Here is a 22,500-nt window from a genome sequence, read left to right as displayed (position 1 = left end):
ATTGATTATCGCGTACCGGCCTTCTGCTGCGTGTCGTCATGGTAGATCTGTGAGACAGCCGTCCCTGGTAACGTTTACCCAACACTTCACTGCAGTTTATTTTTGAGTACCGGTACCCCACAAAGACGCAGCGTGTTTCTGCTGTTGGGATGGAACCCCAATTCAACTGGGCTTTGGTGTTCGTCTTTCATTCTCCGTCCATCTTTGCGGCTCACGGGAGTTGCCGGAGCCTATCCCAGCTCGCTATGGGCGAGAGTCGGGGTACACCCCGGATGTGTCACCAGGCTAGTCTTTTATTATTTCATGGCGATTTCAGTGTTTGAAAGTCGGTGCCCATCTCTAATCCAGAGTGATAGAAAACGCTGTTTGTTTCAAAATAAACGGTAGCATAAAGCTGACTGTCACATACTGTATAAACGTTAGTATGTACATTATACTGTATACGTACTGCATAAAGATTAGTATGTACATTATACTGTATGCATACTACATAAAGATTAGTATGTACATTATACTGTATGCATACTACATAAAGATTAGTATGTACATTATACCATATACGACATAAAGATTAGTATGTACATTATACCGTATACTACATAAAGATTAGTATGTACATTATACTGTATACTACATAAAGATTATACCGTATACTACATAAAGATTAGTATGTACATTATACTGTATACATACTACATAAAGATTAGTATGTACATTATACTGTATACATACTACATAAAGATTAGTATGTACATTATACCGTATACTACATGAAGATTGGTATGTACATTATTCCGTGTACTGCATAAACATTCATATGTACATTATACCGTATACTACATACACATTCGTATGTACATTCCTGTTGTCATGACAATGGTTCATCACTGGTCTGTGGTTGCAGCAGTGCACATCGAGGGAATCGTGCTCAGAGGCATCTCTCGGACAAGAAAAGACAAGGAGTACAGCTTTGAGGTAGGACCCCCCCCCCCCCCCACACACACACACACACACACACACTCTCTCCACTGTGAAAGCCCCTTCCTGATTGTGTGCTGCCGGGTTTTGCCAGTGACCAGTTCAATGTCTTTGGAAGACAACAGGAATGATTAGCTTGGTGACGGAGTGTGACAGCAGTAGCCTGCAGCAGACCTAGAGAAGGCTTTCAGGGGGCTCGTATCGGTGACCTTATCGTGGCTCTCTGCACAGACACACAAGGAGGCAGTTATTTCCACACGGGGCAGTCCAGACGTGATATCCACACCCACAGGTCAAAATACACGGATCGACCTACCGGTTACCAGTCTGGATGCATGAGTTTGTGCCGTGCTGGTTCCGCCGGTGGGTGTTTGGGTCCGGTGCAGCAGGATGCTCTGTATGATAGAGCTAAAGTGGGCTTCAACGTGCAGACAGAATTGTTGAATCCTCCATGTGTCGGTGTGGTTGAGGGTTACCGTCACACACCTTTTGCATACACAACACCAGCATGTAATGTAAAACCACACAACGCTGCTGCGCTGGCCCACGTTAACAAAGGCAGAGAAGGACACAGATCAGTCCGGTTCTGTTCAGGAAGTCTGCGGTTCTATCAAATCAAAGTGAAAGTTCTTCCTGTTGGAGATGGTTGGCAGCGTCTTCAGGGAGAACACATTCTCTGCCTTTTGTTTGTTGACAGGAAACAACGTTTTACAGCTCCTGGACCTTTGTGGGAAATGTTCCACATGATTTACTTGGAGTTCTGCCTGTTGTTGGTGGAACAGGTGAAAGTGTCAGAACCTCTGTTCTGCTGCTGGCCCAGATGTTTTCGTGTAGTTCTGATGCATCCTGGGCCGTCTTACACAGGCTGGGCTGTGAGGTCGTGTTGGGTGACGGGAAGGTGGGCGTCCACGTTCTTTAAGCTAAATGCAGCAATCTGCGTAAGAAAATAGAAGAACACTCTGAGTTGTGGCTCCGAGAGAAACGTTCTCAACATCAGTCGTTGGACCATGATGGACTGTGTCCAGGTGTTGGACGCTGTTCACTGTGTTCTGACATCACTTCCTCTGATTGCTGGACGTGGAGTGAGGGAGAATGTCCTCTGCTGTGTTTCAGGTGAAGTGGTCCGACTCCTCCTGCAGTAGTGTGACCAAGACCCATCTGGAACTGGAGAACTTCCTTCTTAAGGTTCCCACTTGTTGAAGTTGTTCATTTTCATCCACTGACAAATGTGAATTAATAAAAAAAAAAAAAAAAAAATTCTATGAATAAATTATCAAAAAATCAGGACAATTATAGACCTCTAACTCAAGAGCAATATTCACCCACTATAAAATTGTGAAATATTTTGACATCATTACTTTAATTACAATATTTTTATCAGCTCTGATTTCTTTTTAACAAAGTTTTTAAAACATGATTTCAGTTCTCCTGGTATTTTGACGCTCTCTCCTTGCAGTCGCACTTGCGGAGTAACGGTATGCCAAAATTTAATTTCGGTTCGGTTTATGTTCGGTATGAAAAAGGCAGAAAGAACTTACTTAAAATGCTTTTTTTTTAATGCAACAATATAATTTGTATAAATAAATAATAGCGACACACTTGGCTAATATTTCAAACTATTGTATTGTAACAATTTAAAAATCGTAATAAAATTATAAATAAACAAATTAAAACTGTAAACTTTGAACACTTAGCAGCAACAGCCTAAATATGTCAAATGTAACTAGTACTATTACTACTAGTACTACTACTACTAACTATTCAATCTTAAAGGTTTTTACTAGAAAAATTAACTCATCCACATTTCCTGCAGAAAGCACAGATCTGGTTGCCATGACAACATCTCCAACAGAGGAGAAAACCCGCTCGCTAGCAACAGAGCTAGCTGAACACAGATCTAATGCTTTGCTAGTTTTGCTATGTGTTGACGCCTGCTAGCTTCCAGCGTGTCTCCCCGTCAGTCAATGGTGTCCGACACTCAGAGGCGTCCGTGCGGAAACTCGCCAGGGACTTTAGTTCCGCACAGAGCGCTTAGATCGCGCTAGTAAAGCATATTTGAGTGTCCAGAAGAGCGCTGTATAGAACCAATTTATTATTACTGTAGTAATACATGTTATGAAAAAATGCATACAACCGAAATGGTACGCAAGTGGACCGAACCGAACATGCAGAAACGAAGCGGTTCAACACATCACGTGAACCGTTACACCCCAAAGTAGACCTAATTTGTTACTGTCTTTTGTGTGCTTCCTCAGTGTCAGACTGTCATGGCAACAAGGCCATTCTAAATAGGATAGAGACATCAGTACGTACTTGTGCGATGGTTTTCCAAGCTGAAGTGTCTTCTTTGAGAAAGGCCCATTCAGATATTTTGTTATCAGCGTGTTTTTGTGACACATTGTTAGCGAAAGAAGCTCCGGTTTATTTGCGTCTGTCTGCTCCACTGTGGAATGACGAGAAAGACACTGAGGATGGACACAAAAAGGGAGGACGTGCTCGACATTTAGACAATAAAGAACAAGACGTGGATGAAACATTGAAGGTACCCGCACAAATGATCGTCTTGTTTTAAATTCTAATCTCCCTTTAAAGTACTAGTTTTGATAATCGTACCACAATGCTCTATTCCAGACCTCTGGATCCCGATTCAGCCTGCTAAAGTTCGTGTCTCTCAGAGTATTCTGCTTTGTCTCTGCAGCTTCCTAAGGATCAGTGTGCCGAGTCTTTTGAGAAGAGCATCCTGAGGCTTCTGAACCAGGGGGGGCAGAGTGAAAGCAGGGATGTGGAGAAGAACCTCAGGTACTTTATATCTCAAATATGATCAGATTCATACTCCAGCAGTTTCTTGGTACGGATCAGTGTTTCTCGGAAATGATTGTTCGTCTTCAGGAGGGGATTTCAAGTTCAGTTTAAAACGTGCTGAATTAGGTGTCTTCACTTCCAGTTCGCAGTTCATCCATGGGTGTGCCTTTGTCCGTTACCACAATACGGTTCCTAAGAACCCAGAAAGCCATGATAGGACATGAGGACTATAATACTCTGAGTTTTTATTGTCATTCTAGTCAGCAGCATGAGAATACAACTAAATTGTTTACTCAGGTCTAGTGATAGCAAACAATAACTCGAGAGGTAAAATATCAAAAATAAAAATTTGCCGATTCGCACACACTGATGATGTCCGTTAGTTTGGTTTAGTACAAAGTGAACGTCCAGCTCCATGCTATCGCTAAACTCAAGGTCAATCAGGTTAAGTGGAAGCTTTTTGCATTATTCATTTTAAATGCGCTGCATTAATGCAACATAAAAAGAAATCCCAAACAATTTCTTTGCCAGTTGCTAAAAGTTCCTTTTATTTATCAGTCATTTGTTTCTTCTCGCTCTTTTTCTGCATTCCTGTCCAGCACCAAGTCAGAAGGGGAATGTAGCGGCACACCGAAGCTTGCTGAAGCCAGAAGCATCTCCCATTTGCAAAATACGAATGTGCTAAATGTGTTAAATATGCTGAACTGCGTATTTACTGGCCTCCGCAGAAGTGTTGTGGTTTATTTTCTTTCCTTCCCGTTTCCACCTTCAGGGAGAGGTTCCTATCTGCTCCTCCCGTCTTCAGACAGACCAGGAGGGTCTGCAGCTTTTTCACCCGTGACTCGAGTCACTCTGCTACACCTTCCTGCTGCAGATGTGAGTGTCACGCTGAAGGAACACCCATCGAGTTGTAATCAGAACAAATGGTGTTGTTTTTCCATGAAATCCCTTTTTGGCAGCCAAACAGGAAGTTGGCTCCAGTAATATTTATCCAGTCATATTTCCTGTAATGGGTTTTACACCACAACAAATGCGGCAAACATGATCTATCATAGTTTCCTCAGTGAAATAGTACAGTGTCACCCAGCATGGCAGCATTGTCCTTGTGCAGCGTACATCTCATTATGGTCTGGATTTGTCACCGTTTCCTGTGTGACGGTGTTTTACGGCGCTGCTGCATTCATGCTGCTCCTTCGTCTCTGACTGCTTCTCACAGCCGGGTTGTCTTTGAGACCCTCTTATGCTCTCTCTGGGGTTAAGACCTTCTGAAGCATCGCCCTCAGACCGTGACTGTGGCTTTTGCTGTCCTGGTTCATTCTCTCTTTATGATGGCCTCTTCTCTTTTACTTCCACGACACAACTTGTTCAGGTTTAAGACGACTCTTGTTCTAATATATTTTAGTATACATACCATAATACTACCTCCTCCATGCTCACAGTGGTATAGAAGCGTTGTTTGTTAGGACGAGTGTAAAGCAAAGCTTTAAGTAGAGCAAATCAAATCTGATTACTTCATAGCAGTTAGACATGATGATGATCAGTGTCTATTTGCAGTACCGTAAAGGTTTGTTTCTTCTTAAAAGACAATCAAAACATTTAAAACGTGTTTTATTTCTACCCGCTGAAACATAGAGTAAGCACACAAAGAAAGATGAGAAGAAGTTACCGCTACTTTGTTTTTGCCTGGGAGGGTTTATACTGTTTTGTGTATTGTTTACATCCATTGTTGTACTTTTATTTATTAATTTGTTCTTATAATAGAGAATGGGAAGGCAGTTGGCCCGGGTGGCGTACCTGTGGAGGTGTTGAAGTGTCTCTGAGAGGTAGCTGTAGAGTTTTAACGGCTCTGTTCAATACAATCCTAGAGGGGAAGAAGATGCCGGAGGAATGAGAAGTGTTTTAGTGCCTATTTTCAAGAAGTGAGACATAAAGTTGCAGAAACTATAGAGGGATAAAGCTGATGAGTCATACAATGAAGTTATAGGAAAAAGTAGTTGAGGCTAGACTAAGGACAGAAGTAAGTATTCGTGAGCAGCAGTATGGCTTTATGCTGAGGAATAGTACCACAAACGCAATGTTAGCGGTGAGGCTAGCAATGGAGAAGTACAGGGAAGGCCAGAAGGAGCTGCATTGTGTCTTTATAGATCTAGAGAAAGCCGAGGACAGGGTGCCCAGAGAGGAACTGTAGTACTGCATGAGGTACTGTGGTACTGCATGAGGAAGTCTGGAGAGGCAGAGAAGTACATCAGAGTAGTTCAGGACATGTATGACAGCAGTGAAGTGTGCAGTAAGAGTAACAGGGGAGTTTAGTGTAGAGGTGGGATGCACCAGGGATCAGCTCTGAGCCCCTTTTTGTTTGCCATGGTGATGGATAGACTAACAGATGAGATGAGACAGGAAGCTCCTTGGAATATGATGTTTGCAGATGACACTGTGATCTGCAGTGAGAGCAGGGAGCAGGTAGAGCAGAATCTAGAGAAGTGGAGGTCTGCTCTAGAAAAGAGAGGAATGAAGGTGAGCAGCAGTAAAACAGAGTACATGTGTGTACATGAGAAGGTCCCAGGGGGGACAGTGAAGCTACAAGGAATAGACGTAAAGAAGGGAGAGGACTTCAGGTACCTCGGGTCAACAGAGCAGAGTGATGGAGAGAATGTGGAAAGGAGGTGAAGAATCGTGTGCAGGCAGGCTGGAACGGGGGGAGGAAAGTATCAGGTGTGCTCTGTGATAGGACGAAGGGACAGGTCTACAAGACAGTGGTGAGGACAGCCATGATGGACGGCTTAGAGACAGTGGTGAGGACAGCCATGATGGACGGCTTAGAGACAGTAGCTCTGAGGAAAAGACAGGAGGCGGAGCTAGAAGTGGATGAGATGAAGATGCTGAGGTTCTCCTTGGGAGTGTCCAGGTTGGACAGGATTAGAAATGAGACAATAAGAGGGACAGTGGAGGTTAGACGTTTTGGAGACAAAGTCGGAGAGACCAGACTTCGATGGTTTGGACATGTCCAGAGGAGAGACAGGGACTATATCGGTAGAAGGATGCTGAGGATGGAGCTGCCAGGGAACAGGACTAGAGGACGACCCAGGAGAAGATACATGGACGTAGTGAGGGAGGACATGAGAGTGTCTGTTGTTGGGGAGGACGATGCAAAGGACAGTTGATTTGCTGTGGCAACCCCTCACGGGACAAGAAGAAAGTACATAACATTAATAATTTAACAAGATAACAAAATTACTCAATCAATCAACAATCAAATTTAATCAAATAAATTCTTTCAAATAATAAGTAAATAAAAAAATTGCAGAACTGCAGTACAGTAGTCCCTCCTTTTCCGCGGGGGCTACGTTCTAAAAACAACCCGCAATAAGTGAAATCCGCAATGTAGTGATCTTTATTTTTTTAATTATTATACATGTACATAAATGTTTTAAGGCTGTAAAACCCCTCACCACACACTTTATACACGTTTAACAGTCAGGCATTAATCTAAATAGATTGTTTCAGTATTATAGAATGAAACCAAAGATCAAAACCTTTTCAGAACTAAACATTTGTTTGAGAAATATAAATATATAGTACGTACAGTAAACGTTTTCCTGTTAATAATGTTAAGGCGTGCAGGTCGAGGAAAGAGCCGCTTGGAGTGCAGAAGAACAAATATTCTACTCGTGCTGTCTTTAGCCTCTCATGCTGCTTTATTGGATAGCTTAGCACAGCGGAACGGCAGCGGCTACATGTATCAACAGGAAGAAACAAAACCCAAAAGGGACGTGACGTTTATGCTCCTACAAAATAAAAGCCTCTTTTTACACCGAGAATAAGAGCGCTATTAAACAAACGCTTAACAAATAAACATGATAGCTTTTAGAAATACCGAATTTAATTTTAATGATCAACCTGCGAGGTTGAACACATAAGAAGTTATTAATAGCAACTCGCGCGTATTTCACAGTTCCTCCGACCGCGCCTTCGTCCTTGCGCCGTTTCAAGGCGCGTTCAAGTGCAAAAATAAAATCTGAAAAATTGCATTAAAACTCCGCGAAGCAGCGAAGTCGCGTAAGATGAACCGCATTATATCGAGGGACTACTGTGCAACCAACGGTTGCAAGCTGCTAAGAACATTTGTGACAGATGTAGCATTTACCGAAAGCAAATGTCTGCACCAGGGTTATAATAGTTTTGGATTTTTAATTACAGTTTAGTTTTAGTTAGTTTTGAATTTGTTTTCTTTAATTCAGTTAGTTTTAGTTAGTTTTTAGAGTGGATTTGTTAGTTTTTATTAGTTTTAGTTTTGTTTTTATTAGTTTATTTTAGTTTTTATTAGTTTTAGTTTTGTTTTTATTAGTTTAATTTAGTTTTTATTCGTTTTAGTTTTTTATACTTTCAGTTATTTGGCAGAGGCAGGATTAAAATATAATAAAATAATACAACTCAACAAAAGATAACATATAAAACATTTATTCAGTAATTTTAAACAACCAACCGTAACAGTCCGCAGCATAGCTGCCTAACGTGCTACAATCTCGGACTTAATACTTTATTTGTCGCTGATAATTTGCTCTCAGCGTGGACGAGCTTTCTGGCTCTTGATATCAGTGAGTCAGTATTTGGACAGCGTTCAGGGTGAGCTGAAGGGTGAGAGCCCTCTGTCTCCAAGTGAGAGCACCCTTCAGCTGGAACTTGTTGGTTTCTCCATCTGGCAGGTCAAGCTCTGAGCAAAAAGAACAAACAAAGAATAGTACAGTTAAATAATTATGTATTAATTAGGACTGTCTGTAATAACCCTTGTTTTTACAGCAGGGATAATAACGTTACTTGTTTCATGATGTTTAATTTCTTACACTGTTAGCACCCTAAACTAGTTTCCACAGGATAACACATTTAATATTGTATATTTATAATGAAGCCCAATATTAGATATGAAATCATGACATGACAATAACGATGATTTCAGTGTGACAATTATACATTTCAGGTTTTAGCGGATGGAGGCTCCAACATTTGTGATTGGCATTTTAGGTTTTGGATCAGAATGAGTAAAATAAATAATTTATTTCCTCTCCTTTTGGGACTTTATGGGGTTTTAATATCAATTAAAGTTTACAACACTGATTATTGTTACATTTTATATCAGCATAAAAGGTCAACAAGACCAATGTATTTGGGACTAGAACCACTCACCAACGTGTTCATTGTCCTCGTCGTCTGTCTCTAATCCAATCCACGGTTCATCCAGACCATCTCCAGGTCCTCCTGGCTGAGGGGGGCTCCATCAGGGGGGCTCCATCAGGGGGCTCCTCACTTTGGGCTTGGCTCCAAGCAGCTCATCTTCTTCTCATGTCTCATTAATGCAGCGAGCCATGCCCCCCCCAGTGTGTGTGGGGGGGGCTCCAGTCGGTGCAGGTTAAAAGCAGTCCCTTATTGTTGTCTCCTTCGCGGTGCTAACTGCTAGCCGGGGGGCTGCTTCTCTTACGGGGGGGGGGGGGGGGGCTACGGTGCTGGAGCGCTCGGCGCTTCCTGCCGGCTTCCGTCGCTAGTGACGTCACCAACCCGATTCTCAACGAGCAGTGACGGGAACAGCCGGACGGAGCCGCCGGCACACGTAACTCCGAGCAAAATAAATCAATTTCAAAATCGATAAAAATGAAAACGAAGAGATTAGTGTCTTTAATTTTTATTAGTTTTAGTTAGTTTTGTGAACGGACAATACCGTTTTAGTTCGTTTTCGTTTTCACTTTTAATTATCGTTTTTATTTAGTTATAGTTAACGAAAATGTTTTTTCAATTCTAGTTTTCGTTTTTTCGTTAGTTTTCGTTAACTATAATAACCCTGGTCTGCACACAGCTCTCGCCCCCGGGCCTTGAGTTTGACGCCTGGGATCTAAATCGTAGAAGACCACTTCTGTTTGTGTACAGACATGACGGCTCATGTGTGTAGGATGTACCGGTACGTGTTGTGTACATTCAGACTGCAGTTGTTTTGTAGGCCTGTTGTCTTTGTGTTTCCTAATTTGTCTGAGTTGATGCTAAACTTAAATGGAGTCCCTTTCATCTCGCTGGCGGTTGATTCCCGGCTGCACATCTTGGTAAATTATTTGTTAAAAAATAGTGTTTTGACAGTGGTTACAATATGACAAACAAAAATGTGTATTGGTAGTGATAAATGTTACTGAGTTGATTAATGCAAAAAGTTAAACTGAAGTTAATCACATTTACTTGTGCTTATAATTTCACTATATGAAAGGCTGTAATTAACTTGTATAATGATTAAGTATTAACAAGTAACACTTGACATACCTTGAAACAATGTCACGCATCTGTTTAATTACAAGTGAGCATAGTCCATACACGTGTCAACGATGGCGCTACTAAAGTACAATTGGTGATTTATGACATCATAAATGTGCAGCAAGACATTTCGCTGGGCTGTATCCAAGGTCTGTTTACTGCTGTCAGAAACTCAGATCTCTTTTCCCTTTTTAGACAACTGCGGAGAAAGCCTATCAGGGAGACTGTTCTGCCTCCAGTCAGGAGGAAGGTGAGGTGAAGCAGTCCAAGTCTCTGGACAGGAGTAGTGTCAGGGACAGAGCAGAGTTCAAAACACGCGTGCAAGAGTGTGTATATTCAGTGAATGTGTCCAAACAAAGGCAAGGTCCATTAACCGGCGCTGCAGTCCAAGCTTGAGCTGCTGTGCATAGTAAATATGAAAGGTTGACCAGTGTTTGTCTGGGTGGCTCTCCAATGCTCGTATTTCAGGGCAATATTTGCCTGGTTAGGTCCTGGCCTGTTCACCTTGAACAACAAACACCGTCGCTCAGACCGGCCTCACACATGGAACAGAGCTCTGTCCGTATTTGGAGACCTTGGATAGGGTGGGATAACGATGCAGTGGAACCACCTCGTTTCATGAACAAACAAGCTTTGACTTGGATGTTGAACAAGCTGGTGTAGTGGGTAGCGCTGTCGCCTCACAGCAAGAAAGTAGCGGGTTCAACTCCTAACTGTGTGGAGTTTGTATGTTGTCTGCGTGGGTTCTCCGCGTGGGTCCGCATGGGTTCTCCAGTTTTCTCCCACCTCCAAAAACATGACATTTAGTTGGATTGGTCGCTTCAAAATTTGTCCGTAGGCGTAAGTGGATGTCTGCCTCCGCGTGGCCCCACTATGTGCTGCCGATGCATTCAGGGTGTGCCCCGCCTCTTGCAAATAACCAGCTGGGATAGGCTCCAGCAACTTACCATTTCTAATTTGGATGGTTTGGACAGTTCGTCAACAGTAGGAGGAGCACAAAGAAAAGACAAATCGACTACCGTTTTTGAGAAACTTGCTTTCAAGTAGCGTTTTTACCAGAGAACCAGGGATTTCCAATCTGTGTCTACTGGCATAGTATGCAAAAGCACAATTACCATGATGAGGGTTTCTTAAATGATGAATAAGATTGTGTATATTCTCATTCATCATGGTAATCCTTGAGGCTGTAATCGGAATCATCTTGATGTCTAGTTTGAAGAGATTTTCCCACTCGTCCACGAGTTCTACCCCAGTTCTACGTGACTGGTGGCGTTCATGGAACATTCTGGGGAGAGTTGCTCAGGCTGCGTTGTATGTGGGTGAGGACCCCCCCACCGCTATTTAGAAATGGTTGTTCCAATTTGACATAAATGGCTTCGTTCTCAAACATGTCTACACTGTTGCGCTTGGGTGGACCAGTTTCTGTCTTGGGGGGGGCTGCTGGGTTGGAACTGCCCAAGCTTTTGTCTCTGGTACTCCAGCCTCATGTGGGATGACGTGTGATGATGTACGTATTTGTCCCTGTCCTTTGTTTTCTCTGCGTTGGGATTAGCTTTCTCTCTTTGCCGGGTCCCGGATGACTGTCTGTCTGTCTGTCCGTCCTCTCCACTGGTCAGTCAGGGCGGAAGATGTCTCTTGGATGAGCGGTGAAATGTCTTCTGACCCCAACTAACCAGAATACCAGTTGCTTCGACCATCTTTACTGCATGTTCTCTCTTCTTGTGTCTGGTCCTACCCATGCTCCTTTGGTAATACTGTTGAAGTGTTTCAGGAGACATTTTTCAGTGTCTTCTGTGACTCTGAATACATATGCCGAAGAAGAATGAGAATGTGAAGTCATTAAATAAGTAATTCAATCCTACAGACAGAGTGAGCGAGCTAGCTGGAGGACTGTACTGCTCACTGCTACTTTTCTCCAAATTGGCTCGCTGGCAACCGGTTTAAGAATTTTACAGTGATTGAATATTGATTAGCAATACAAATAACTGCGTTTGTTCCCTCCTTTCAGATTTAGAGTCTTATATTCAGGGACACAAGAAAAAGCACGGGACAAGGAGTCCATGTCAAGGGTAAGTCTACGATCTGGTGTAATCTGTAAATCATCTCCATGAAGGGAATAACGGTGTAATACCACCAGATTATAAATGGTAGGAAAGAGTACACAGCCATGTTGCGTGGAAATCAATCATTCGCTCATCAAGCAGGCAACACTTCCATTCCTCTTTCCCTCGCCACTCTCTCCAGTGGGAAGGGCTCCCAGGGGGACGGTCGGAGGGGGCCCCCGTCTGCAGAGCTCAGTGGTCCAGCAGACAGGAGGAAGAGCAGTCAGGGGGCTGAGCAGGTGAGGCTGACCTGGGCTCGTCAGAGGAAGCTTCAATGCGTATTTAAAAAAAAGCAGCAGTGACAAATTATAACCACCTGTCAGTTCTTCCTATTAAAGCTGTGTCCCTAATTCACTTTCAATTAAACTGGAAGTTTGAGATGTCCCTGTGGATGGTCCCTGTGTATTTGACCCCACCGCACCTTAAATACAAAAAGAAACAGTTTTACAGTGAAGGAAAATCACCAGAACTCCAGTGATGTTGGCAGAAAGCACCCGAATCCCAGAGGGTGTTGGTGTAAACCTGTTGTGACCCTCGTCTTCCTCACAGCATGCGGACACTGAGAGGAGAAGCCATCCAGTCAACAAAACTAAAAGCAGAGGAGCCGACCGGTGAGTCAGTGCTAGAAGCTGAAACTATGGAGAGAGCATGGAAACCATGCTTAGGCCACGGCTCATGATGAATCCACGATTTTGGTGTGATCTGCGTGACTTTTTCTGTTACTCCACCGTGGCAAGAAGGTGTCAAAATCAGGGACTTGTAGCTCACGGGGAAGTCTTTAAAATAGTGATCATTGTGAACATTTCTGTGGCGATTGAGTGGCAGGACGGCTACAGTCTGCCACCAACTCCACACGCATTTGTATCTGTTGACATGACTGTCTTCTTGTCTCCTGCCATTGTCCCTGTCCAGCTCCAAGGGGAAGGGGAAGGGTGGTGTCTTTTTAACCAATGGTAGAGCGGTTCCAGCCCCATCATCTCAGAGGAAAGGTGAGTATCTGACAGGATCAGGAAGAGTCCTCCAGGAGACAGGTCACCGTGGGTGCAGTGGTATCAAGTTACTCCCACAAGCCTGCCTGAATCTGTCATTAGTGAAGCTCAGCTATTGTTAGGGTTAGGTTTAATTTATAACAGCGACTTCGTGAACAGCCATCGCCACCATCGGTGCCCCTGATGAAACGATCAAAATGCGAATAAACTCGCCAGCTAAGATGTAACGCTGATCATACAGCCATGGTTCATAAATTATAGAGAGATTATTACAGCACCACAATAAGTCATGGCACCGAATTTGTTACTTGGTACCAACTAATGTACGTTAATATTAAACCCTTAAAGGGGACATATTATGAAAAAATAATTTTCCCGTGTTTCTATACTATTCTGGTGATTTTGGGTCATTATCAACCCCCAAAACGGCAAAATAAACCATCCAGTCAATCCTTCGTAGTTTGGGTAGGTCTGAAATCGCCTCCTGAAACACATCTGGAAGAAATCTCTCCCCTTCTGACGTCAGGAGGGGAAAACGTGCACAAAATGTGTGTGCACATGCGTGTGCGTGGACGTCCCTGTGTCTGAGCTCTCTTCTTGGTCGTCATGGTTATGGTGACCAGGAAGCTGAGCCGAAAGGCAAAGCTCTCCATTTACCGGTCGATCTCCTTTCCTGTGGTCACGAGCTTTGGGTAGTGACCGAAAGAACAAGGTCGCGGTTACAAGCGGCTGAAATGAGCTTCCTCCGTGGGGTGACGGTGTGAAGCTCCGGAGGGAGTGCGAGACGTGCCGTCAGAGCGCGGAGAGTCTCCAGTCCTCTTTTTTATTGTTATTCCGTCCTGATAATATTACCGTCATCACGCCGTGTTTGTGTGTATGTAGAGACATTCACTCCTTGATTGCGCACTGCTTTCCCTCGCTTGCACGAGTCGAAGAAAAAGCGGAGAGTGGATGAAGTTTATTTTTTGTGTTCCGGCAAAAAATGCCAAAAATGTTTTCGTGTGCTTAAGGCGCCCTCACGGTCTATCATGGTAGTGTGAATGTACGCGTGCTCGCTATGAACGTACTTTCGCTTCCTGGTTTAGAGCGTTTCTGACAGAGCGGCTTGATTCAGAAATGAGGGACGCTGTCCTGCAGCATATGGTATATGTATGATTACCTTCTCTGTAGTTCATCACTGTGTTGTTGCAGATGAAGGTTCTGGTCCTGAGACTGTTGGTGAAACCTCATCAGAAAGCTACAGCTCTCCGTCCAGCCCTCGACACCGACCAGAGAGCATGGACAGTGAGGAAGAAAACAACAAAGGTGAAGCGTGTTGGTAGTGAGCGTGTTGGTAGTGAAGCGTGTTGGTAGCGAGCGTGTTGGTAGTGACGCGTGTTGGTAGTGACGCGTGTTGGTAGTGACGCGTGTTGGTAGTGAGCGTGTTGGTAGCGAGCGTGTTGGTAGTGACGCGTGTTGGTAGTGACGCGTGTTGGTAGTGAAGCGTGTTGGTAGTGAGCGTGTTGGTAGTGACGCGTGTTGGTAGTGACGCGTGTTGGTAGTGACGCGTGTTGGTAGCGAGCGTGTTGGTAGTGAGCGTGTTGGTAGTGAGCGTGTTGGTAGTGACGCGTGTTGGTAGTGAAGCGTGTTGGTAGCGAGCGTGTTGGTAGTGACGCGTGTTGGTAGTGACGCGTGTTGGTAGTGACGCGTGTTGGTAGTGAAGCGTGTTGGTAGTGAGCGTGTTGGTAGTGACGCGTGTTGGTAGTGACGCGTGTTGGTAGCGAGCGTGTTGGTAGCGAGCGTGTTGGTAGTGAGCGTGTTGGTAGTGAGCGTGTTGGTGGTGAAGCGTGTTGGTAGTGAGCGTGTTGGTAGTGAGCGTGTTGGTAGTGAGCGTGTTGGTGGTGAGCGTGTTGGTAGTGAGCGTGTTGGTAGTGACGCGTGTTGGTAGCGAGCGTGTTGGTAGTGAGCGTGTTGGTGGTGAAGCGTGTTGGTAGTGAGCGTGTTGGTGGTGAAGCGTGTTGGTAGCGAGCGTGTTGGTAGCGAGCGTGTTGGTGGTGAGCGTGTTGGTGGTGAAGCGTGTTGGTGGTGAAGCGTGTTGGTAGTGAGCGTGTTGGTGGTGAGCGTGTTGGTGGTGAAGCGTGTTGGTAGTGAGCGTGTTGGTAGTGAGCGTGTTGGTGGTGAGCGTGTTGGTGGTGAGCGTGTTGGTGGTGAGCGTGTTGGTCGTGAGCGTGTTGGTCGTGAGCGTGTTGGTCGTGAGCGTGTTGGTAGCGAGCGTGTTGGTAGTGAAGCGTGTTGGTAGCGAGCGTGTTGGTAGCGAGCGTGTTGGTGGCGAGCGTGTTGGTGGCGAGCGTGTTGGTGGTGAGCGTGTTGGTGGTGAAGCGTGTTGGTAGCGAGCGTGTTGGTAGCGAGCGTGTTGGTGGCGAGCGTGTTGGTGGCGAGCGTGTTGGTAGTGAAGCGTGTTGGTAGTGAAGCGTGTTGGTAGTGAGCGTGTTGGTAGTGAAGCGTGTTGGTAGCGAGCGTGTTGGTAGCGAGCGTGTTGGTAGCGAGCGTGTTGGTAGCGAGCGTGTTGGTAGTGACGCGTGTTGGTAGTGACGCGTGCTGGTAGTGACGCGTGTTGGTAGCGAGCGTGTTGGTAGCGAGCGTGTTGGTAGTGACGCGTGTTGGTAGCGAGCGTGTTGGTAGTGACGCGTGTTGGTAGTGACACGTGTTGGTAGCGAGCGTGTTGGTAGTGAAGCGTGTTGGTAGCGAAGCGTGTTGGTAGCGAGCGTGTTGGTAGCGAACGTGTTGGTGGCGAGCCTGTTGGTAGCGAACGTGTTGGTGGCGAGCCTGTTGGTAGCGAACGTGTTGGTAGCGAGCGTGTTGGTAGCGAGCGTGTTGGTAGTGACGCGTGTTGGTAGTGACACGTGTTGGTAGTGACGCGTGTTGGTAGTGACGCGTGTTGGTAGCGAGCGTGTTGGTAGTGACGCGTGTTGGTAGCGAGCGTGTTGGTAGCGAGCGTGTTGGTAGTGACGCGTGTTGGTAGCGAGCGTGTTGGTAGTGACGCGTGTTGGTAGCGAGCGTGTTGGTAGTGACGCGTGTTGGTAGTGACACGTGTTGGTAGTGAAGCGTGTTGGTAGCGAGCGTGTTGGTAGTGACGCGTGTTGGTGGCGAGCGTGTTGGTAGTGACGCGTGTTGGTGGCGAGCGTGTTGGTAGTGACGCGTGTTGGTGGCGAGCGTGTTGGTAGTGACGCGTGTTGGTAGTGACACGTGTTGGTAGCGAGCGTGTTGGTAGCGAGCGTGTTGGTAGTGAAGCGTGTTGGTAGCGAGCGTGTTGGTAGCGAGCGTGTTGGTAGCGAGCGTGTTGGTAGCGAGCGTGTTGGTAGCGAGCGTGTTGGTAGTGACGCGTGTTGGTAGTGACGCGTGTTGGTAGTGACGCGTGTTGGTAGTGACGCGTGTTGGTAGCGAGCGTGTTGGTAGTGACGCGTGTTGGTAGCGAGCGTGTTGGTAGTGACGCGTGTTGGTAGTGACACGTGTTGGTAGCGAGCGTGTTGGTAGCGAAGCGTGTTGGTAGTGAAGCGTGTTGGTAGCGAAGCGTGTTGGTAGCGAGCGTGTTGGTAGCGAACGTGTTGGTGGCGAGCCTGTTGGTAGCGAACGTGTTGGTGGCGAGCCTGTTGGTAGCGAACGTGTTGGTAGCGAGCGTGTTGGTAGCGAACGTGTGGTTGGTGGCGAGCCTGTTGGTAGCGAACGTGTTGGTAGCGAGCGTGTTGGTAGCGAACGTGTTGGTAGTGACGCGTGTTGGTAGCGACACGTGTTGGTAGCGACGCGTGTTGGTAGCGACGCGTGTTGGTAGCGAAGCGTGTTGGTAGCGAGCGTGTTGGTAGCGAACGTGTTGGTAGCGAGCGTGTTGGTAGCGAGCGTGTTGGTAGTGACGCGTGTTGGTAGTGACACGTGTTGGTAGTGACGCGTGTTGGTAGTGAGCGTGTTGGTAGTGACGCGTGTTGGTAGCGAAGCGTGTTGGTAGCGAGCGTGTTGGTAGCGAACGTGTTGGTAGCGAGCGTGTTGGTAGCGAGCGTGTTGGTAGTGACGCGTGTTGGTAGTGACGCGTGTTGGTAGCGAGCGTGTTGGTAGCGAGCGTGTTGGTAGTGACGCGTGTTGGTAGCGAGCGTGTTGGTAGTGACGCGTGTTGGTAGCGAGCGTGTTGGTAGTGAAGCGTGTTGGTAGCGAGCGTGTTGGTAGTGAAGCGTGTTGGTAGCGAGCGTGTTGGTAGTGACGCGTGTTGGTGGCGAGCGTGTTGGTAGTGACGCGTGTTGGTGGCGAGCGTGTTGGTAGTGACGCGTGTTGGTAGTGGCGAGCGTGTTGGTAGTGACGCGTGTTGGTAGTGACACGTGTTGGTAGCGAGCGTGTTGGTAGTGAAGCGTGTTGGTAGCGAGCGTGTTGGTAGTGACGCGTGTTGGTGGCGAGCGTGTTGGTAGTGACGCGTGTTGGTAGTGACACGTGTTGGTAGCGAGCGTGTTGGTAGCGAAGCGTGTTGGTAGCGAGCGTGTTGGTAGCGAAGCGTGTTGGTAGCGAGCGTGTTGGTAGTGACGCGTGTTGATAGCGAGCGTGTTGGTAGCGAGCGTGTTGGTAGTGACGCGTGTTGGTGGCGAGCCTGTTGGTAGCGAACGTGTTGGTAGCGAGCCTGTTGGTAGCGAGCGTGTTGGTAGCGAGCGTGTTGGTAGTGACGCGTGTTGGTAGTGACGCGTGTTGGTAGTGACGCGTGTTGGTAGCGAGCGTGTTGGTAGTGACACGTGTTGGTAGTGACGCGTGTCGGTAGTGACGCGTGTCGGTAGCGAACGTGTCGGTAGCGAGCGTGTCGGTAGCGAACGTGTCGGTAGCGAGCGTGTTGGTGGTGAAGCGTGTTGGTGAGCGTGTTGGTAGTGACACGTGTTGGTCGCGAGCGTGTTGGTAGCGAGCGTGTTGGTAGCGAGCGTGTTGGTAGCGAGCGTGTTGGTAGCGAGCGTGTTGGTAGTGACACGTGTTGGTAGCGAGCGTGTTGGTAGCGAGCGTGTTGGTAGTGAGCGTGTTGGTAGCGAGCGTGTTGGTAGCGAGCGTGTTGGTAGCGAGCGTGTTGGTAGCGAGCGTGTTGGTAGCGAGCGTGTTGGTAGCGAGCGTGTTGGTAGTGACACGTGTTGGTAGCGAGCGTGTTGGTAGCGAGCGTGTTGGTAGTGAGCGTGTTGGTAGTGAGCGTGTTGGTAGTGACACGTGTTGGTAGCGAGCGTGTTGGTAGCGAGCGTGTTGGTAGTGAGCGTGTTGGTGGTGAAGCGTGTTGGTGAGCGTGTTGGTGAGCGTGTTGGTGAGCGTGTTGGTAGTGTTGGTAGTGAGCGTGTATCTGGCGTGTCCTCTTTTGTCTCTGACGGGGACGGAACCTCTCTGTTAGATACAGACAGCCACTCTGAAGACAACAGCAAAGGTTCTGGCTGTGACGGCTTCTTCACTCCCCTGACCGACGCAGCGGGGGCCGGGGACGTCGCCTCTTTCCACCCTCTGCCTTTTAAGAAACCCCAGGCCCAGATGGAGCAGCCCTCCCCAGAGAGCAGCACGACTTTCTATCCTTTATCCCTTCCTCCCTTCCTGCATCCTCTTCCGTATCTGCTCCCTAACGGCGCAGCGGACCCTCCTCTTCCACCGGCCCCTCCGTCCAGCCAGAACGTCCCCGATGCGAAGCCCTCGTCTGTGACGCTGATGAAGAAGGCGCCCTCGGCTGCCACAGGCTCTGGGACTGTGGGCGAGTCTGAGAAAAGGGACATGCTCCCAACCTTTGGCCTTCCACCGATTGGACTCCACCCTTCAGGAAGTCCGGCTCTGCAGCCCCTGGTCCAGAGGTTCAAGATAGCTGCGTCTCACAGCCAGGGCGGCTCTGATGGAGCTCCGAGTTCTACTTGTGGTCCTGCTGCTCCCCCAGCTTCACACCAGGTCCCCGTAAGAGCCATCACCGTCATGTCTCACGGGCCGTCCTCTTACTCCTCTCCGCTTCAGCCCGTCTCCTGCCAAGGCCCGGCCAGCGTGGGCCTGGCCTCCCAGGTCCACGTTGAGACGCCACATGTGAAACGCCCCGGCCTGACCCTTCCGTCTGGACTGCCTTCTCCGTACGCGCTACCCCCTGCACCTGCGTCCGTCACACCCGCTGTGGGAGTAACCCGAACTCCTGGACACGTACAAGCAGCTGTTGCTCCAGCTGTGCCCACCCACACCCCCGGACCGGCCCCGAGCCCCAGCCCGGCGCTGACCCACAGCACGGCTCACAGTGACTGCACACTGTACAGTAACAGCAGCGCTTCCTGTGGGAGTGCCCCTGTTACCCCTGGCAACCCTATTACTGTTCAGCAAACTCAGCAGCAACAACAAACGCAGCAGCAGCCAATCGGCTGCGGGACTTGCGGTTGCCACAACAACTGCGGGGGCCAAGGCGGCGTCAGTAACGGCATCAGCGTCGCGTCCGCCTGCCAGGCGCCCTTATTCTTTCCGGTCCACCAGATGGCAGCGGCGCGCCAGGTGTTCAGCGTGCCCCCGCCCCTCTTCCAGCTCTCCAGCCTGTGCAGTAACGGTTACCTCCCCCAGGCCCCGCCTCCTCACCAGAACAACGGCGCTGCCACCCTGTCTCCCTTCTTCCCCGCTGCAGCGCCTCCTGCACACCCGCCCCCCTTCGGCCCCCTCCACACTCATTCTCACGGCCACGCCGACGTGCCGTCGCACATCCTCAGCACCCAGGCGGTGGCGGCGGCGGCCGCAAACTACAGCCTCCAGCAGCAGATGGTGCCGGCGGCGTCCTTCTGCCAGCGTGTCTTCCAGCAGCACGTGTACCCGAACCCGCTGGGTCTGCTTCCCGCTGCGGCGCTGGGGGGGGGCGGAGTCAACAAGAAGAACGGCAACGTGTCCTGTTACAACTGCGGCGTCAGCGGCCACTACGCCGAGAACTGCAGCCAGCCCTCCATGGACGCCGCGCAGCAAGGTAGCGCAGCCACACAGCACCTCGTTCACTCTACCGGCCCTCGTCTGTCCCAGCAGGCAACGGGCGAGAGTCGGGGTACACCCTGGACGAGCCGCCGGGTCACAGGCCCACACACACACAACCAATCTACCTGTTGCATGTTTTTGGCAGTGGGAGGAACCCGGAGAATTCTCGAGTGCTCAGCTCAGCTCTTTTAAAAAGGAGACGCTTTTATTTTCGAGACATTCTTCTGTTATTGCGACAGAAGAGTTCGATGTATTTTGTTAATTTCTACAGAAGAATATTTATTTAAAAGCAAAAAAACTTCAACTGTTGGGTTTGTAAGGACATGAAACTGAACGTTCTGAAATAAGAAATAAAACGAAGTCGATGTTAATGTTGGTACAAAGTGCTCCGAGATAGAAGCCGGAACATCTCGGGCTGTCCACACTGTGTTTTCTGTCCACTGAGGGGACGTCTTGGGACGTCTTGGGCTGTTCACACGGTGTCTTCTGTCCACTGAGTGGACGTCTCGGGACGTCTCGGGCTGTTCACACGGTGTCTTCTGTCCACTGAGTGGACGTCTCGGGACGTCTCGGGCTGTTCACACGGTGTCTTCTGTCCACTGAGTGGACGTCTCTTCATCTGCATGTCTCTTTTGCTCCGCAGGTGGCTTCCGGATAAAGTATTCGGTGTCCCACATTTCAGAAACACTTGACAACGGCGAGTGATGAGGAAGAGAGTGCGACAGCTCAGCTGGTCGTTGCCATGGCGATGCTGTGATATTCTTCCCACCACTTTTTGTGAGCGGCGCACTGAAACCTCTGAGTACTTCAGGGAAAAGAGAACGACCTGCCAGGGATGGAAGACGAAGCCTAAATACTAGTGCCTGTGAGAATCTTGTCTCCATGGAGACAGCTGGACGTCTGGGGTTCCCCAGGGGGCCGTGTCGCCCCCCCGGTTCCTTCCCTTTGCAGTTTGGTTTGATACTTTTGCACTGAGGGTTACAGATAATTAACTTATTACTTAATTACTAGGATGATGGAAATGTTTTTCTTTTCTTCAAAGCAAAACTGAAGATGTTTTTTTATACGCTTTTAAAACGCATATTTACGCTCTCTCACTACCGCTGAACTGGGAATAAACGTCCGAGCGAACTGGACAGACGGACGTAAGAAGGACAGATTTCAGTTGGATGTCGTGTTCGGGTTCTAACGGAGGGAACCAGACAAAGTGTTTCGACACTTACCGGTACACGTTTGTGTACTTGGGAGGAAACGGCTGCTGCTTTTCTTCTTCTTTTATTCACTCGTGATTCATTTCACAAACAGCATCGACATAAAGCCTGGAATTGTTTTAGAACTCGAGTATTTCAGACGTGACTACGTCCACAGAGACTGTTGAAAAACTGGAGACTCAGAATATACATATGCAGTATATATATATATATATTTATACATATGCAGTGTATACACATGTGATGATTGGGCTCAGACCACAGAGCTTCTTTGTCGCTGCATTTGGCAAACAGGAAGACGTGAGCAGCTCCTGACCTTTAGTCCGAGGGCACCCAAGGAGGGGGGACGCTGTCCTGAGGACGGAACGATCACTGGGACATTTGTGAGGACCGGAAACGAGACCCAGTTCTATCGCCCCCGTGTGTACAGGCTGACCGTTTACTTCCTGCGTTAGTTAGACTCACGATATACTTTTCATTTTGTCGGTGACTCGACCGAATCATTTTATTCCGGATACGCCTTGCCTTAAGGATCGGTAGAGAGACATCCTGGTCCTGAGACAGTTCAGCGATGTCGTGGTCTCCGTGTCGGACGCCGCGGCTGTCCGTATTCGTCGGGGACGTCGATGATGCGACGGCCGTTGGATTTTAACCACTGGTGGTATTTGTTAGCGAGAATATTAGTCGTGTGTCTGAGTCATAATGACGCCGGAATATGAGAACGGTCATGAAATGTTGTTTTTGGTGTTAAATGAAGACTAACCTGATGATGAAGATGATGATGATGATGTCTGGCTTTTATTCGCTCATTGTTTGTACAAAGTATTTGGAAACGAGCAGTATTAAGTTAAAACACATTGAAATACTTTATGGAACAACTAAGAAAACGTTTGTTCTCGTTTCTTTGCAGCTATTTGATCCTCTCAAGCTAGCAAGCACAGCTGCTAACCGGGTTTAGCCAGTTAGCAGCTGCTAAGCTCGAATACATTTTGCTGTAAATAAACTCGGATGGGCTTGATCTACTGGAGTGTGTACTATCTGAGTATCTGTCTCTGGTTTGAAGCCGCCGCTTCTTCTCCATTAACTGTTCCGGTTTCCGGTTGCCCCCCCCCCCCCGGGGGGCGGTTTGTCTGCTTTTGTCAGCCATTATCGCTCTGCCTACTGTAAGCGCTTTCGTGC

General features: G+C 47.9%; 2 protein-coding genes across 3 annotated transcripts in view; both read left to right on the top strand.

The window, feature by feature from the left end:
* Positions 1-20,815, top strand: part of LOC137904016 (zinc finger CCHC domain-containing protein 2-like) — a 24,968-nt gene extending 4,153 nt beyond the window's left edge. Inside the window, exons 3-15 of the mRNA XM_068748185.1 lie at positions 905-975; positions 2,092-2,163; positions 3,677-3,777; positions 4,553-4,656; positions 8,377-8,483; positions 10,264-10,318; positions 12,077-12,137; positions 12,313-12,409; positions 12,720-12,781; positions 13,083-13,159; positions 14,351-14,464; positions 18,534-20,105; positions 20,754-20,815. Coding sequence (XP_068604286.1) covers positions 905-975; positions 2,092-2,163; positions 3,677-3,777; positions 4,553-4,656; positions 8,377-8,483; positions 10,264-10,318; positions 12,077-12,137; positions 12,313-12,409; positions 12,720-12,781; positions 13,083-13,159; positions 14,351-14,464; positions 18,534-20,105; positions 20,754-20,815 — 2,555 coding nt within the window. The remainder of the gene's footprint in view (positions 1-904; positions 976-2,091; positions 2,164-3,676; positions 3,778-4,552; positions 4,657-8,376; positions 8,484-10,263; positions 10,319-12,076; positions 12,138-12,312; positions 12,410-12,719; positions 12,782-13,082; positions 13,160-14,350; positions 14,465-18,533; positions 20,106-20,753) is intronic.
* ift74 (intraflagellar transport 74) overlaps positions 1-22,500 on the top strand; it is a 48,000-nt gene that overhangs the window by 24,884 nt on the left and 616 nt on the right. The window lies entirely within an intron of this gene.

This window comes from Brachionichthys hirsutus, chromosome 14, assembly GCF_040956055.1.
Source record: "Brachionichthys hirsutus isolate HB-005 chromosome 14, CSIRO-AGI_Bhir_v1, whole genome shotgun sequence".
Taxonomy (NCBI): domain Eukaryota; kingdom Metazoa; phylum Chordata; class Actinopteri; order Lophiiformes; family Brachionichthyidae; genus Brachionichthys; species Brachionichthys hirsutus.
This window is presented reverse-complemented; position numbering and strand designations above follow the sequence as displayed.